The 15,399-nt window shown below is 35.9% G+C and overlaps 1 protein-coding gene across 2 annotated transcripts; it reads left to right on the top strand.

Annotated features, from left to right (window-relative positions):
- The first annotated feature begins 2,177 nt into the window (after positions 1-2,177).
- On the top strand, positions 2,178-8,532 carry nptx2b (neuronal pentraxin IIb). Of its 2 annotated transcripts, none has more exons than XM_056469855.1 (5): positions 2,178-2,712; positions 4,557-4,770; positions 5,317-5,561; positions 7,870-8,049; positions 8,305-8,532. In XM_056469855.1, the coding sequence occupies exons 1-5, from the start codon at positions 2,305-2,307 to the stop codon at positions 8,530-8,532; spliced, it is 1,275 nt and encodes a 424-aa protein (XP_056325830.1). In that variant the 5' UTR covers positions 2,178-2,304. The 2 variants fall into 2 exon arrangements, with proteins under 2 accessions (XP_056325830.1, XP_056325829.1); XM_056469854.1 differs by having other exon boundaries at positions 4,551-4,770.
- Positions 8,533-15,399: the final 6,867 nt, after the last annotated feature.

Raw genomic sequence — 15,399 nt, 5'->3', positions numbered from 1 at the left:
TTATGCTTATTTTTTGAGCGACCCTCTGGTTGAAGGTCGCCGGTGTAAAAGGTCCTAAGATATAATGTAAAAACTGTAAAACTTTATTGCTGACTTTTGTATTAAGGCTACCTGATTTTACTTTTGAAGGTTACGTCTTACCTAATTATTTATTCATTCTTTTCTTTTCGGCCTAGTCCCTTTATTAATCATTGGTCGCCACAGCGGAATGAACTGCCAATTTATCCAGCATATGTTTTACGCAGCGGGTGCCCTTCCAGCTGCAGCCCATTACTGGAAAACACCCATACACACATTCACACATATAGACTACAGACAATTTAGCACACCCAATTCACCTGTACTGCATGTCTTGGACTTTTGGGGGGAAACCGGAGCACCCGGAGGAAACCTACGCAAACACTGGGAGAACCCTAATTTTTTATTTTTAACATTTTTTAAATTAAAATGTACAACATTTTATATAATTAGTTTTATATTTTTTTAAATGCAGCATATAGAATACAAAAAAGAAACACAAACATGTATAGAAATAAAACATTTATTAAACAAGCCAGGTTTAAACAAGTGAAAGGGGTGGTACTTATTTCTCAAAAAGTGGACAATTTTGCAGTTATTCGCCTCATTTTCTACTTCCATGTGGTTTGAGTACTGCATTTTAAACACTTTTTTTTTTGCTGGATTAGCTTGTCAGATCGTCATCATAACCACAATTTTTGATGTACCAAAAACATTTCCTAAAGATTTAGAATACAATACTAAAAAAATACAATACTTATTTTATTTTTATTACTTATTTACTTATTTTTAAAAATAAAATTGTATTACAGGCTGCACGGTGGCGCAGTGGGTAGCACGTTCGCCTCACAGCAAGAAGGTTGCTGTTTCGAACCTTAGTGGGATCAGTTGGCATTTCTGTGTGGAGTTTGCATGTTCTCCCTGTGTTCATGTGGGTTTTTTCCGGGTTGCTCCAGTTTCCCCCACAAGTCCAAAGACGTGGTATAAATGTATTGGGTAGGCTAAATTGTCTGTAGTGTATGTGTGTGAATGAGTGTGTATGGATGTTTCCCAGCGATGGGCTGCAGCTGGAAGGGCATCTGCTGCGTAGAACATATGCTGCAAGTTGGTGGTTCAGTCCGCTGTGGCGACCCCAGATGAATAAAGGAACTAAGCCTAAAAGAAAATGAATGAACGAATGAAATTTTTTGCATCATATATTATTAGAAAAAAATAGGATAATAATCTGTTAAAGTTTTTACATTTAAGAAAAAGTGTAGCTGTTTCAATGTGTTTTTATTGAGCATAATAATCAATTTGAATTATTTACATATCGTGACAGTATAATTTATTAGGCAAATAACAACAGCACATTTAACTTTACTCAGTTAGAATTTGGGACACAGAATTTGGCACCAAATTGCCAAATTTGGTGTCTCAAATACTGTACCGACAGTCAACATAGGACTCCGCTTGGTCTTAAAGCCTTTTTTGATGGGTTATTTTCACAATTCGGCATAGCAGTCAAAATAGTAAAAATGAGGGTATGGGACAAATTATGGATCTTTGTCAATGAGGGGTAGGTCTTTCGAACCACTCGAACCCACTGTTAAAGGAAGAGATTAAACAATTTACGAAATTCGTTTTTTTTTTTTTTGTAATAGAGTTAAATATAATCTTAAAGTAATGTTGCATTTCAATAAGCAACACATAAAAAAAAATTTACATTTATGATTAAGAAGATTAAGTAAATAAATACACTTTCTTAATTTGCAAAGTTTCTTTTTATAATTAATAAAACCAAACAAAGTATTTTGTAATATATAATTGTATATATGAAGTAAGGAAACAATGTTTTTCATTGTTCGCTTAAAACAAGGGTCTTTTCAGAGGAATTGTAATTGTAATTGCTTTGCCAAAATAAATTATCTTGCAAATAAATTTTCTGTGTTTTTAACCAAAAGAAAAATATGTTTATATAATTTTTTTTTAAATAAAAAAGCTACTTTTGAAAGTTATTTTACAGCTAATCTATAGCTCTCTAACAGTGACGTTAATAGCTACTACAGCCAATCCGATTGGTCGAGTCGCTGAAGTTCATTATTGACGGCATCTCTCTACTTGTCAGCAGCAGTAGTGAGAAACGCGGCGTCTGTGATTCAAAGACCAGTGGATAACCATCACTGATATCCACAGATGAAAATGATTTACTCGCTAGGTGTTGTTTAAGGTTCGTTTTGCGACTCAACGCAGTATTATATTATCATTAAACCTCTCAGCGCGCGTCTGTTACTACATCGATACAAAATGCTTCATCTGATCGTCGGACTCATTTTCGTCTATGGATTTACGTGTGTAAAAGTTGTTTACGGACAAACCGAGAAAGGTGAGCGTTTTCTGTGCACTGCAGTCCCCATTGACCAGGACACAAGTTGCCCCGTGCCTGTCCCGAGCGCATCTCTTCAGGAGGAGGAACTGAGAAACACTGTCATGCAGCTCCGCGAGACAATCTTACAACAGAAGGAGACAATTGTCAACCAGCTGGGAACAATTAAAGAACTGACTTCTAAACTTTCACGATGTGAGTCTGAATCTGAAATATTCCGGAAAATGAATAAGGACACAATGGACGATGTACCTAAAGATCCAAATGACACAATTGACGTTCTTGGGAAGACCATGCAGGGTTTAAAAGATCGACTGGAAAATTTAGAGGTAAGTCTTTATTTTATTTTACTTTATTTTATTTTTGACACTTAAGTATAAAGAGATTAAATGACTAACAGTACACTGTGCTGAATGTTTCTCTGCCACGACTATTTTGGTAATTATGTGGAGGCGTTGAAGATTTACAGGATGAGATTATCTCATTAGTTAGAACGTCTCTATCCCTTAACCACAAATGCCAAAGTTACTTATGATGCCCCAAGCGACAAAATGTCGGCAATGTGTCAGTGCCACTTAAATGTTAGGTGTTAATCTGACTGTGTGTGTAAAAGTTGGAGCTAACTGTAGAATTAACCTAGGCTACATATCATGCAAATATTTATTAGGATTTATATTTAAGGGATTTTTTAAACTAATTTGGTGAAAGTCCTACTATTTTTCTGCGTAGCCTCTTTTTCCCCTAAAAAGATAAAATTAGATAAAAAATGTATATTTCCTAACTCTTAGTAGACTTTTAAGAGTAAATATTCCCACAAGAGGGATTCACCCCAAATATTTCTAGTGGGTTTCTTTGTTTGTTTGTTTTTCTAGTAAAAAAACACTTAAATATTTTGTGCAATGGAAATGCTTCATGGAACATTCTTTTTGTCTTATTAGCAAAGATTTATTAATATTGGTTATGCCGGACATTTTATTGGCTTTTCAGCGATTCAGAGAGCAAATCTTTTTGAAATTATCATTAACATCATATCCAATTTAATAAATATTTCAATTAGATTACAAAATAGATATATTTTATGCTTATAAGGTATGCTTTTTTTTTTTTTACAAGTCTCAATGATTTCTCTGCTAGAATCAAGAAACAAGCACGCATGTTTTCACCTGCCGGTCCCAATAAAGAACGTTCTTGTCTAGTGTAAACATGTTTTTACTCATCTTTTTCTGTGGAGCCTCTTTATTTCACCTAAAATCAAAGAATTAGGTAAAACTATACATTTTCCTAGTTTTTGTTATAAACTGATTTTCGTAGACTTTTAAAAAATATATATTTCTAAAAGAGGGATTTACAGTAACACTACAGAATACCCATTTTTGTCCACCCCAAATATTTCTAGTGGGTTGTTTTTCTAGTACAGATTTATTCAAATTGGTTATGCCAAACATTTATTGGCTTTTCAGTGATTCAGAGAGCAAATCCTTTAGAAATTATCATTAACATCACATACATTTTAATAATTAATTCAGTTAGATTACAAAATAGAAGATGCTTTTTTTTACAAGACTTCTTGATTTTTATGACAGAATCAGGAATGTAAAAATGTGTTTACTCACCTCTGTCATTCAATAAAAAAAATATACAAATATGTCTTCATGATTTTTTTCAGTGTAGTGAATCAGAAGTTTTTTATTTATCGAACATAGTGCATCTTCAACAACACATTTTAGGTTTAGAGATGCTTTGTTACAAATATCATGATCATTTTATACATTTTAACAAATAATTAATTAGATAAAGCAGATTTGTTTTTCATCATTCTGATTTCTTAAATCAGGAACCAGCTATGTTTTCATCTAAAAGCAAAAATAAAATGATGGCAGTGCCGTATAAGAAACGTTTTTGTATACCAAATTAATTTTCTGTGAAAATTAACAGAATATGTACAGAATATGCTCATGAAACCCTCAATGACAGTAAGAATTTTTTTTATTAAATAACACAGGCACTAAAGAAGCTTGAAACCTCAACAGTTGTTAATCATTGAGTCCTGGAAAATATAGAAAAAAATCAATTTTTAATATTCTTTAGTGTAGAGTGAATTCTGTACTTTAATAATAAAATGTCTTTGTCCACAATAATCCACAAACCTATTTTTTAACTTTCAAAGCAACAGCAAATGCGAGCCAATGTCTCTGGTGCCTCCTTCCCTAATGAGCTGAGAAATCTACTGCAGCATCGACTGGAGGACTTGGAGAACCAGCTGCTGAAGAAGGTCAATGAGCTGGAGGAAGAAAAGTCCCAGCTTTATAATGAGACAGTCGCACATCGCCAGCGCACAGATAATACCCTCAACTCTCTCATGAACAGAATCTCTGAACTGGAGAAAGGTCTGCACTAAATATTCCTATGTTCTTATCACAATTACAAGATTTTTTTTTTTAAATAAAAAAACGTTTAGGTTTTAAAAATGTATTCCATTCCCAAAACATTCCCATTTTATGCGCTTAATTGTTCTTGATTTCCTATATCAATCAAAGTTGTCCACATTATTTTTCTTAAAGGGATAGTTCGCCTCAAAATAAACATATTCTCACCATTTACTCACACTCTATTTCTTTCTTTTGTTGAACACAAAATGAGATATTGTGAAGAATGTTGGAAAAAAGCAGCAACTAACAACAAAAAATACAATAGAAGTTTATCTTTTTGTTCAACAGATAAAAGAAACTCAAACAGGTTTGCAACAAGTGGAGGGTGAGCAAATGTTGATGTTAATTTTTGAACGAACAATCTTTTTAATGTTTTATTTGAAACAGTCTGACACCTCATTACTCTTCAGTGCCGATGGGGCAATGAAGTTGTTTTGTGATCATTAGCGTATTTCTGTATCCTTTCAGAGATGACGAAATAACGAATTACACTTTTGGCTTTAGGTGGAGCTGGATTCAAATCTCCAGAGAATTTTAAGATTTCTCTTCCTCTTCGCACAAATTACCTCTTTGGACAAGTAAAGAAAAGCCTGCCTGAAATGTATGCCTTCACTATCTGCATGTGGCTAAAGTCAGACTCAAGCCCCGGCATTGGAACCCCTTTTTCTTATGGAGTGCCTGGACAGGCAAATGAGATCGTACTGATCGAATGGGGCCATAACCCTATAGAACTGCTCATCAATGACAAGGTAATTCAATTTTGGCTTGTCAAACACAAAACATTATGTAAGTGAATGGTAATTTATACTTACAATTCATAGCAGCATAAACGTTTTCCAATATAACTTGGGAATTATATTCAAACCTTTCTGATTTCTGTATTGAAAAATACAGATTGAAAATTAAATATTTTTTCACTGTCAATCTCTTAATAAAATGCAGCTTTAAACTCTAAATCCCACTTGTGTTTAAAAAAATACTGTGCAGATGCGTTGTACGAGGATTGACGTCATAGACTCCTAACACCTTTACAGTCATGCCACCTGGAAACATGACATGGAAAGTTTAAAAATACAAGTGCAATTAAGATTTAAGATTATACATTGATGCACAGCAAAATCCACTGAGTAAAATGTACTCAGTTTAGAGAGTATATGGTCCCTCTTTATAATAAGGCAAACAGGTTAGTAATAAGTACAGCTGCTGTTTGTGGAGTTGCTTATTAATCAAGTTGATCCTCTGCTGAGATTTTGAAATATTCTATGTATTATATTTCAGCTGATTTCATCTAAGGCTGTGACTGAAGTCAGTTGTAGTTTTGTGTTTCTCTTCTGTGTTTCTGCTTAATAACAACAGGTGTTCATCATCAGTCCTCTATCATCACCTAATTATTAATTTCATTGTCTCATTAACTTGAGTAACATTAACTCAATTTAAAGAGGGACCAAATCCTATCTAAACTGAGTAAATTTTACTCAGAGGATTTTGCTGTGTGTAAAAGAATAATGCATCCAAGAATGACGATTCTGACATCATTTACTAAACCTTTTACAGAATTAAGATATCTTGAAAAATGTCTAAAAAAGAAAATTAAGAACTAAAACAACCTGGTTACACTCTTAAGGGCTAACTAGATTTTAACGATCTAGGTGCAAAGTTTAAAGCACAGGGTGCAAAAGCATTAAGGGCGTATCCGAATCCACTATTTTAAGGACGGAAAAATACGCTTATTCTCTTAATGAGTTATGGGTGTTTTAAGAATAAACCAATCAGAGTCTATCTCCCATTCCCTTTAAGAGTCAGTTGCGTCGTGTCATGGCACATTTTCAATTTACATGGCGGACTTTGTAAGTGGAAAAACTGAATGCTTCATTAGCTTGAAAACAGTTAAACAGACCATCTGCATTGCTAGAATGAGAGAATGAGCCTCCTCCATTCGGCCTTTACTTTCTCTTTCTCTCTTTCATTAGAAACGTGTTGTACACACAGACATCGATTAGCCTACATAATTAATTTCATTTGTTTAGCGCAAAGATTTGTTTCAAAACTATTTTTAAATTCAGTTCTAATTTCCAGCAAGCAAATAAATGAACCATAATAACGAAGTGTGGTCAAACAACTGAGTTATATCCAAATACACATGCTATGCCCCATATAGTCCAAAACCTGACAGATGGACAAATCTAAGCTTGTTTTTTTATAAAACAAATATAAATATGCATTGTCATGAATAAACTAAAAAAAAGCCCCAGAGATGAAGAAGGCATGAAGGCAGTGGTTTTTATATTTATGTAGAAAATAATGTTTTTTAAAAATATTTTAAACCTTTAATTCTTTTTCATTTGTAAAGATATTTCCGTATTACTATACATTTTGTGTGTTTTAAGCAATGTGTAAGCGAGGCGCACAACTAACGCGCTCTGTGCTGGACTTTAGACCTGCCTTTAGCTGGTTTATTGCACAGTCTATTTTAGTTCCTCACAAAAGCAACGTGCCAACAATGCGCCTTAACACACCTCTTTTCTAGTCCTCAAAGTGGCGCATATGGATTTGCTATTTAAACAACATGGCGGAAAATGGGAAAATTAGGGTTGCGTTGGTCTGAAAAAAGCAACACGATGTGGAAATACATCTTGTGCCTTATTGCGCCGGGTATATGATAGGCCCCTAAAAATGCTAGAGTAGGAACAGAGAGGAAGGATCAGCAAAAGGACCTTGGGCTGCGAATGGAAAGCTGTAGTACTATGTGCGTCGATGCTCTAACAAAAATACTATTGGTGCAGACAATACTGGGTTGTTTAATCCTAATTTGGGTCAAATAACCAAAAATTCATTAGGATAAATAGTTAATCAAATTCGACTAAAAAATGTAGTGTATATTTGGCACAAATTGAGACAACCCAGCATTTTTTAGAGCACACCAACACTCATTAACGTTAATTCAATCTCAGTCTGTTTCTCTTCAAAGTCATACCATTGATATGTATCTTTCTTTTATGGAAAAACAACACCTTGTCTTTTACAAAAGAAAGAAAGTAACCTTTTGCTTTGAAATAGGTGGCGCAGTTACCTCTCTCATTGAGCGATGGGAGATGGCACCATGTCTGCATAACTTGGACTACCAGGGATGGGCTTTGGGAAGCCTACCAAGATGGCCAAAGATTGGGCTCAGGGGAAAATCTAGCCCCTTGGCACCCTATCAAGCCTGGAGGAGTGCTCATCCTGGGCCAAGAGCAGGTGAGAACAGTAGCAGGGCTGATACAGCACTTTCTGCTTGCATTCCCAGACCTCACACTTCACATTTGCACCGTAACTGTAATATTATGCCGTCCCTGCACAACAGAGTCACTGACTCATGAAGTTTAACTTTAAATAAAACTTGACCTTAGGCAGAAAACAATGTCGTAGAGTTAGCATGCACATCCTCTAAGAGCGAATAAAAGAGGTTATTGTTGTTGTCTTAACGAGGCCTGTCGTTTATGGCCTCAACAGGATGTAGTAGGGGGGCGTTTCGATGCCACCCAGGCCTTTGTGGGGGAACTGAGCCACTTTAACATCTGGGATCGGGTCCTGCGCTCCACGGATATCATAACTATGGCCAACTGCTCATCCTACATGCCTGGAAACGTGGTGTCCTGGACCGATAGTAACATCGAAGTGTTCGGTGGAGCCTCAAAGGGCCCACTGGAGCTCTGTGAAGACCGACTATTTGACAATTAAAGTCTTTGTGGATATTTTTATGCAATATTATATAATGTTCATCCTCAAAAATGATTTATCTTCATCACTCAAACAAGAAGTAGTGAATAGCTCTTAAAAATCAACTTAAATTATTGATATATTTGACTATACTTGAATATTTTACCAAATACAGAAACATATTTCAGTTTACTATTACTATATTCAAAAATGCCATCACAGAAAGTAATAATGAATGTTTCTGAATATCTTTCATATCAATGAACCATGTATACACATGACACTTGAAGAAACTTAGACTATGGTACACTATCAAAGCATAATGTTGATGTACACAAAAGCACAAGTGCACATCCTTTGAGAATACGAGTCAATAATTTAGATATTACAAATCATAAAATACATTGATGTCCTCTTAGATCTGCTTCAGCAGTCAAATCTAGTTAGGAAGATGTTTTATATGTTTTTTTTTAAAATACAACAAGTTAAAATCTTAATGCACAAATAATACGTGAATAAAAAATAAAACGTATATAATGCAGTTGAATGTAACTAGCACAGAGTTAGCACAGAACACCCACTCTGTAAGGCATTTCATCACTTATTGTATTGTGGTTTTGTCTATTCTTTACTAAAATTACACAGTGATTTCTTTCACTGTTAACAGAGTTGCCAGAGAATGTCATTTTGTAATTATGTTAATTACAAAAGAGGGTTTCCATTTCTCAATTTTTTTTTCAAGTGTGCATTGTTATCCTTAGAGCCTAAGGTAACATTTTTATTACAGAGCTGTTTTTGATTTGGATAATTAAGAACATGCTACACATTTTATAAGAATTATATGTGATACTCTTTTGTATCTTGTGTTGTAAAAGTTGTAAGTCAAAAGTTGTAAGTCAAAAGTCTAAAATTTTAATTTAAAAGGATAAAAAGGATACATTTTTTATTTTGCAAACTGGTACAAACTTTTAAACTATACTTCATATGATAGTCTGCATATATAGGCCCAATCCCAATTCTATTTTTGTACACCTACCCCTTCCCCTTGGCCCTTGAATCAAAGTGTGAAGGGGAAGGGCTTCAAAATTTACCCTTAAGAAATGCGACACCACTACAGCACCTGCACACGTCATCATATGTCATCGCGATCTATTGCTTTATATGAGATTGATGATCACGACTACTGTAGTTATTCCAGTTGAGTTATTTTTTGGTATGTATTTTCAGGAAATCACTGAAGACATATATCATGTTATCATAACGATATAATGTGACAATAAGATGATAACTTTACTATGTATTTGGCCATATTCATCTAAGCACACAAAAACAACTTTAACATTATAGCAGACACTGTAAAAACGTCATTCTCAGCCTTTTCCCATTCCCAGACTTTTCTGATGGGATTCGAGTGTTATCGAGTGACAGATGTTATGGGACTACTATACAGGAGTTATTATAGATTATAGCTAGCGAAATTTATGTTTTTTGTTTCTTTTCTTTTTTTAAAGCATGACGGTAAAACACAAAATTCGTAATAATGAAAAAATACTAATTTGTGCATCTCCTTACCTCCGTGTGCAGCCATGCTGCCTCTGTAGATGGTGTATTCTGGGAAATTTTCATACCCCTTGGTTTCGAGTGTGGTCCTGAAAAATCTCTGTTTCAAGGTGTATCTTACCCTTCCCTTTAGCCCTACGCCTTCAAGCTAAAGAGAATTGGGACACCCCTACCCCTTCACGTAAACGTGCAAAATGAGGGTGAGGGGAAGGGCTAAGGGGTAGAATTGGGATTGAGCCATACAGAAAGATTCATGCTGCATAGGCATCTTTTGTTTTTGCCATCTTCAGTAGTTTGTTTTCATTGTCCCAAATTACCATTTTGTTGAGTGTTGACACCTAGTGGTCAAACTATGTAGTGCAAAACATCTGCAAATCATATCATAAAAACAGTCACCAAAAATTGAGCATGTTCTGATGAAGAAATGTTGAAGTGTACTTTGGGTTTTACCATTCGCTCAAACGGTCCCTTTGCACATTAAATTCACATATAAAACCCAAAATGTGTGCTTTTGGAACATTTTTTTGAGCCCATTTCTGTTTGTTTACGCTGACTGATTTACCCTCAGAAGATTATGAAGGCTTTAGCAGTCAGACATTTTGAAGACACTTAATGAACTGTGAATTATGTTGCAAGGTATATTTATTTAAATATATGATCATATTTTTATACCCTGTTTTTAAAAAATCTAAACTTTTTCAGATATGTAATAGTTATGTGTTGTTTTGTTTGTTGTGCAGTGTCAAGATTGCCTTTTTTGTTTCATGTGCCAATTATTCAACAATTGCTTGACACTGCTAACCTGTAATTGCCAATACAAATAAATAAAGTCAGAAACAAAATCTCTCTCTTTCTCTCTCTCTCTTTTTTGCCTTATTATATTTACATTTTTCCATTGTAGTTTAACGTTACTTCAGAATAATAAAAAACTTAACTTTGATTCAAGTATGAACAACAGCCATTGGGTTAAAATGTAAAAAATAAGATTTTTGACCCAAAGTTGGATTGATTCATCTTTTAGAGATCTTTGTTTATTGACCAAGCTTGTTTGCGGTGATGGTGATTTGTTTAAGTGCTCTAAATTTTTAAAAATATACTATGTAAATGTGTTATAATGAAGCAGAACATTAAACTCTGCAGATATAACTGTGGTTGGGGTCAAGAACCGTAAGGAGAGCATGTAATCACACTGCTGTGATGGACAGGTGGCTCTGAGGGCTTTAGCCTGTCTTAAGGAGATGAGATCAGTCCCAAGCCAAAGCTCGTGTCACAGAGGGACGTTTCATAAGACTGAACTAAATATATTTTATAAAAAGAAAATGACCTTTAGAGAGGAACAAATGATGATAAAAGCTTGTGGGTGGCATTAGAAGTTGGTGAATACAGCCCGAGGTTGAGGAATTTGGGAAGGTTTTGGGGTTTTGGAAAGAAATGGTCTGCTTGTCTGTGACCTTCACCTTCAGGGAGAGAAAATCTCCAGCTTCCTCACAGCTCACGCCACTGAGATGATTAACACTTTTGTTTACTCGTGGCTCTGCCTAATGCATTTCAGTCACACATCAACGTCATGAGCTTTGACTGGAAGTACACACTGGATTGTAGTAATGACTGTGCAATTTATAGCATTCATTCCAGAGATTAAGGCACAGTTCGGTATTTGATATTATAGTACACTCCAAAATAAATGACTTTTGAACCAACACAATTCTTAAAGGTGCTATATGTAACTTTTTGACTCTTCTAAACCATAAAAATACCATAATATGTTTGCAGATATTTAAGAAGTATGCTAAGTGAACATACTTGCTTATCTGAAAATTCAATGCTGAAGTCAGATATTCTGCTTTGAAAATGTGTGAAGGAAGGCTGTCTTTGTTTTTGTTCTTTTGTTCTCCGAAATGAGACGCCGATTTAGAGTTCCACATGTGGTGGTTATTAGCAAATAATATAAATATTACAAACGTAAACATTAGGTGAGCAGGTTACATTGTAACCCCATGTCCTAACAACATGCTACTTGACAATACTTGCAGTGATGAGCAATTGGGCTGTTTGCACCAGACGAAACATGACAGAAATTTAAATACAGCCATTCAGAAGCACAGAATATGCACTCACTCCTGAAATGGCAAGGTTTATAATCTAGTTATTACATATTAAACCTCTTTAACATATTTAAATGTACATGTTGAATCACTGATATGTGTTTTATTTTGAGTCACAGTTCTAAAGTTCAGTTTTAAACAGTTTATTTTATTTTCAAGATCTGAGGTGAACTATCTGCTGCTGCTTTCAGCAGTATGGTAATTAATGTCATGTAAAATGGCATCCAAACTGACATTATTAGCATTTAACACTGAATAAACTTAAATGTTTTACATTCAATCCACTTCAATTAAAAAATTTATTAAGTCAACTTGTTTGGACCCCAGTTAATTGTGTGGAAAGTGAGTAAAAACACTTACTAGAAAATGTGTACCTAAGTTTTAGCAGGGCACGCATGTAACAAATAGTGTGCATATGTCAAAATTATATTGGTTTATTTTGTTCTTAAATACAACTGAGTAAAATACTGCAACATGGTTTTTGGCTTATTGTCTCTAATAACTTGATCTACTACCAAAGCATTCCATAGTGGTCTTTTATCAAATACGACATTTCTTCTTTTTTTTTTTTCTTTTTTTTTGTAAGTACGTAATGCTTTTTTAAAGCAAAAATGCATTAAATGGATCAAAATAGAAGGTAGGGGCATCATATAATTTTTAATGTATGGAGTTATTCATATTTCACACTTTCTAATAACAAAACATTAATAATTGCACTACATTAATTGTACTTCTAAGGGACAATGTGACGCTGGATTGATTACTGGCTGAAAATTCAGCTTTGCCTTCTCGTTAATATATGACGTTTATTTAAAATTTTTAATAAGTTTTAAAAAAGGGTAATTTTAATTGCATTTTCTTTTCCCACAATATTACTGTTTTGTTGCATTTTGATCAAATACAGCAAACATTGGTTAAACATTGGTTTTTAGTCCAAATATCCAGCAACATATTCTAGACCAGTGGTTCCCAAAGTGGGGATGGCGGGACAATGACAGGGTGATTTCCAAAAGTTACATTTTATTAAACTATCATAATTACCATATTTTATCCATAACCCACAGAAGATTAAAAAAATAGTTAATAGTTACATAAAAAACAACAACATGCAAATGAAAAGCAATCAGGCTTTCAATTTTTTTTTCATAGATTTGGTGTGTTTACATTAGATTAACAACACAGCAATAGTGTCAGATGCAGCAGATTGATTTTATAGCACCAGGTTAAACTTTCTGACACCTTTATGGCAATCAAATACATTAAAAAAAACCAGCCACAACTGAACATTGAGAATGATCTGTGGGTGGCGGTCTCCAAAATTAAACCAAGAATAGACTAAAGTCTTTTTAGATGAGGTTAATGTTAAATTAAACAAATTAATAAATGACTATAAAAATTATATGATTGTTAGACTCTTACACTTTTTTGTGTTGTCAATATGCTCATGTTTATGTAGGCCTGTTGTTGTGTGCACAATGTTTGTATATTTATAACCACCTCTGAGGAATTTGGGGGTTGCTAAAAAGTTTAGGAACCCCTGTTCTAGACATGTAAAAATAGTTTTAAATTGATTTGCTTACACCACTAGACTATTTAGCTTGTTTTAGGAGAAACTCACTTAATTTAGACATTTTTCAAAAACAAGACAAAATTTACTTGTCTAGAAAATGCTTCTTGATTTAAGAAGTTTTACACATTTGGATTAAAAACAAGACAAAACCTCTAAATAAGAAAAGAAAAATATTAAAATAAAATCCGTCAACCTCAAAAATGTTTAACAGTTATGAATACATTATGAAAAATCAATGTAGATGCTGATTGGCTTGATTAAACAACAAATCTTTGCTGAACTTTCCTGAATAAAAATATTAAAGTCTCTTCACATACTGTTATGAAGCGGACAGGAGACAGAGGTAAGGAAACGTTAGGGTGTTTATTAAATGACAACAAGGAGCACATGAAGGATAGCCAGGAGGATCAGGAATGATGTTGGGGTCTTTTCCTCCGTGGCTGGGTAACAGGAATACACGAGGATGGACAGCACACACCAGATACAGCTGACAGAGGATGACACAGACTTGGAAGGACTGGAAGACAGGACGATTCGGGAGGACCAGGAAGACTAGGAGGAATACAAAGAGAACAGGTAAGTAAATCGTTTGTTTTAGTTGAGGATGACTACGCTGAGTGGTCGCTCAGTTGTCCGCTTTCGTCGAGACGAGCCCGGACAATGAGCGACTGGAGTGCTGTGCTTTTATCTGGTGCTCGTGAATGTGATGCAGCTGTGTGCTCATTAGAAGTCAGGTGATGGTGATCTTCGTGAGTGGGGGTCGTGAGAGCCTGACCAATCCATGACAGTACCCCCCTCCCCAGGGCCCGCTCCTGAGGGCCGACACCTCCGACGCCGTGGTGGTCTCCCTCTGCCTCTAGGCGCTGGGAACTCAGGGTGGCTCTCATGAAACTCCACCATGAGACTAGGATCGAGAATATCAGCTCTGGGAACCCATGTCCTTTCTTCGGGGCCGTACCCTTCCCAGTCCACCAGGTACTCCAACTGGCCACCACGACGTCGGGAACGCAAGATCTCCTTCACTGCGTAGACGGCTCCTTCTTCTAGGAGCAGTGGAGGAGGGGGTTCCTCTTCGTGGTCAGGCTCTGTGGAGGGAAGAACAGGATCGTGATAGGGTTTCAGGAGTGATACGTGGAATGTAGGGTGAATACGGTAGTGAGAGGGTAATTGTAGTTTGTAGGTGACGGGGTTAACCTGTTCCACGATGGTGAAGGGACCAACAAATCGGGGACTTAACTTGCGAGAGGGCAGTCGCATGCGTATGTCCCGGGTGGATAGCCACACCTTTTGTCCGGGTGTGTATCTGGGTTCTTCAGACCTTCTCCTATCGGCGGTTACCTTGCTTCGACGGACTGCCCTCTGCAGATGTTGATGAGCCTCGTCCCAGACTCTCTCGCTCTCCCGGAACCAGTGATCCACTGCGGGGACATCAGATGGTTCGCCATCCCAGGGAAAGAGCGGTGGTTGGAAGCCCAGGACGCACTGGAATGGCGTGAGTCCGGTGGAGGGTTGCCGCAGTGAATTTTGGGCATATTCTGCCCAGCCCAAATACTGGCTCCAGGAGTTCTGGTGACCACTGCAGAAGGTCCTCAGGAACCGTCCCACCTCCTGAATCTTCCTCTCTGTCTGCCCGTTGGTTTGGGGATGATATCC

The sequence above is a fragment of the Danio aesculapii genome, chromosome 12 (assembly GCF_903798145.1).
Source record: "Danio aesculapii chromosome 12, fDanAes4.1, whole genome shotgun sequence".
In the NCBI taxonomy this organism is placed as follows: domain Eukaryota; kingdom Metazoa; phylum Chordata; class Actinopteri; order Cypriniformes; family Danionidae; genus Danio; species Danio aesculapii.
Note: the sequence above shows the minus strand (reverse complement) of the source record. Positions and strands in the feature narration are given on the sequence as shown.

Excerpts from the sequence above, each read along its gene's own strand:
- nptx2b (XM_056469854.1), top strand. The coding sequence starts at position 2,305 with ATGCTTCATCTGATCGTCGGACTCATTTTCGTCTATGGATTTACGTGT. Across the intron at positions 4,771-5,316 it reads AATCTCTGAACTGGAGAAAG|GTGGAGCTGGATTCAAATCT; the intron begins GTCTGCACTAAA and ends TTTTGGCTTTAG. Across the intron at positions 5,562-7,869 it reads AACTGCTCATCAATGACAAG|GTGGCGCAGTTACCTCTCTC; the intron begins GTAATTCAATTT and ends GCTTTGAAATAG.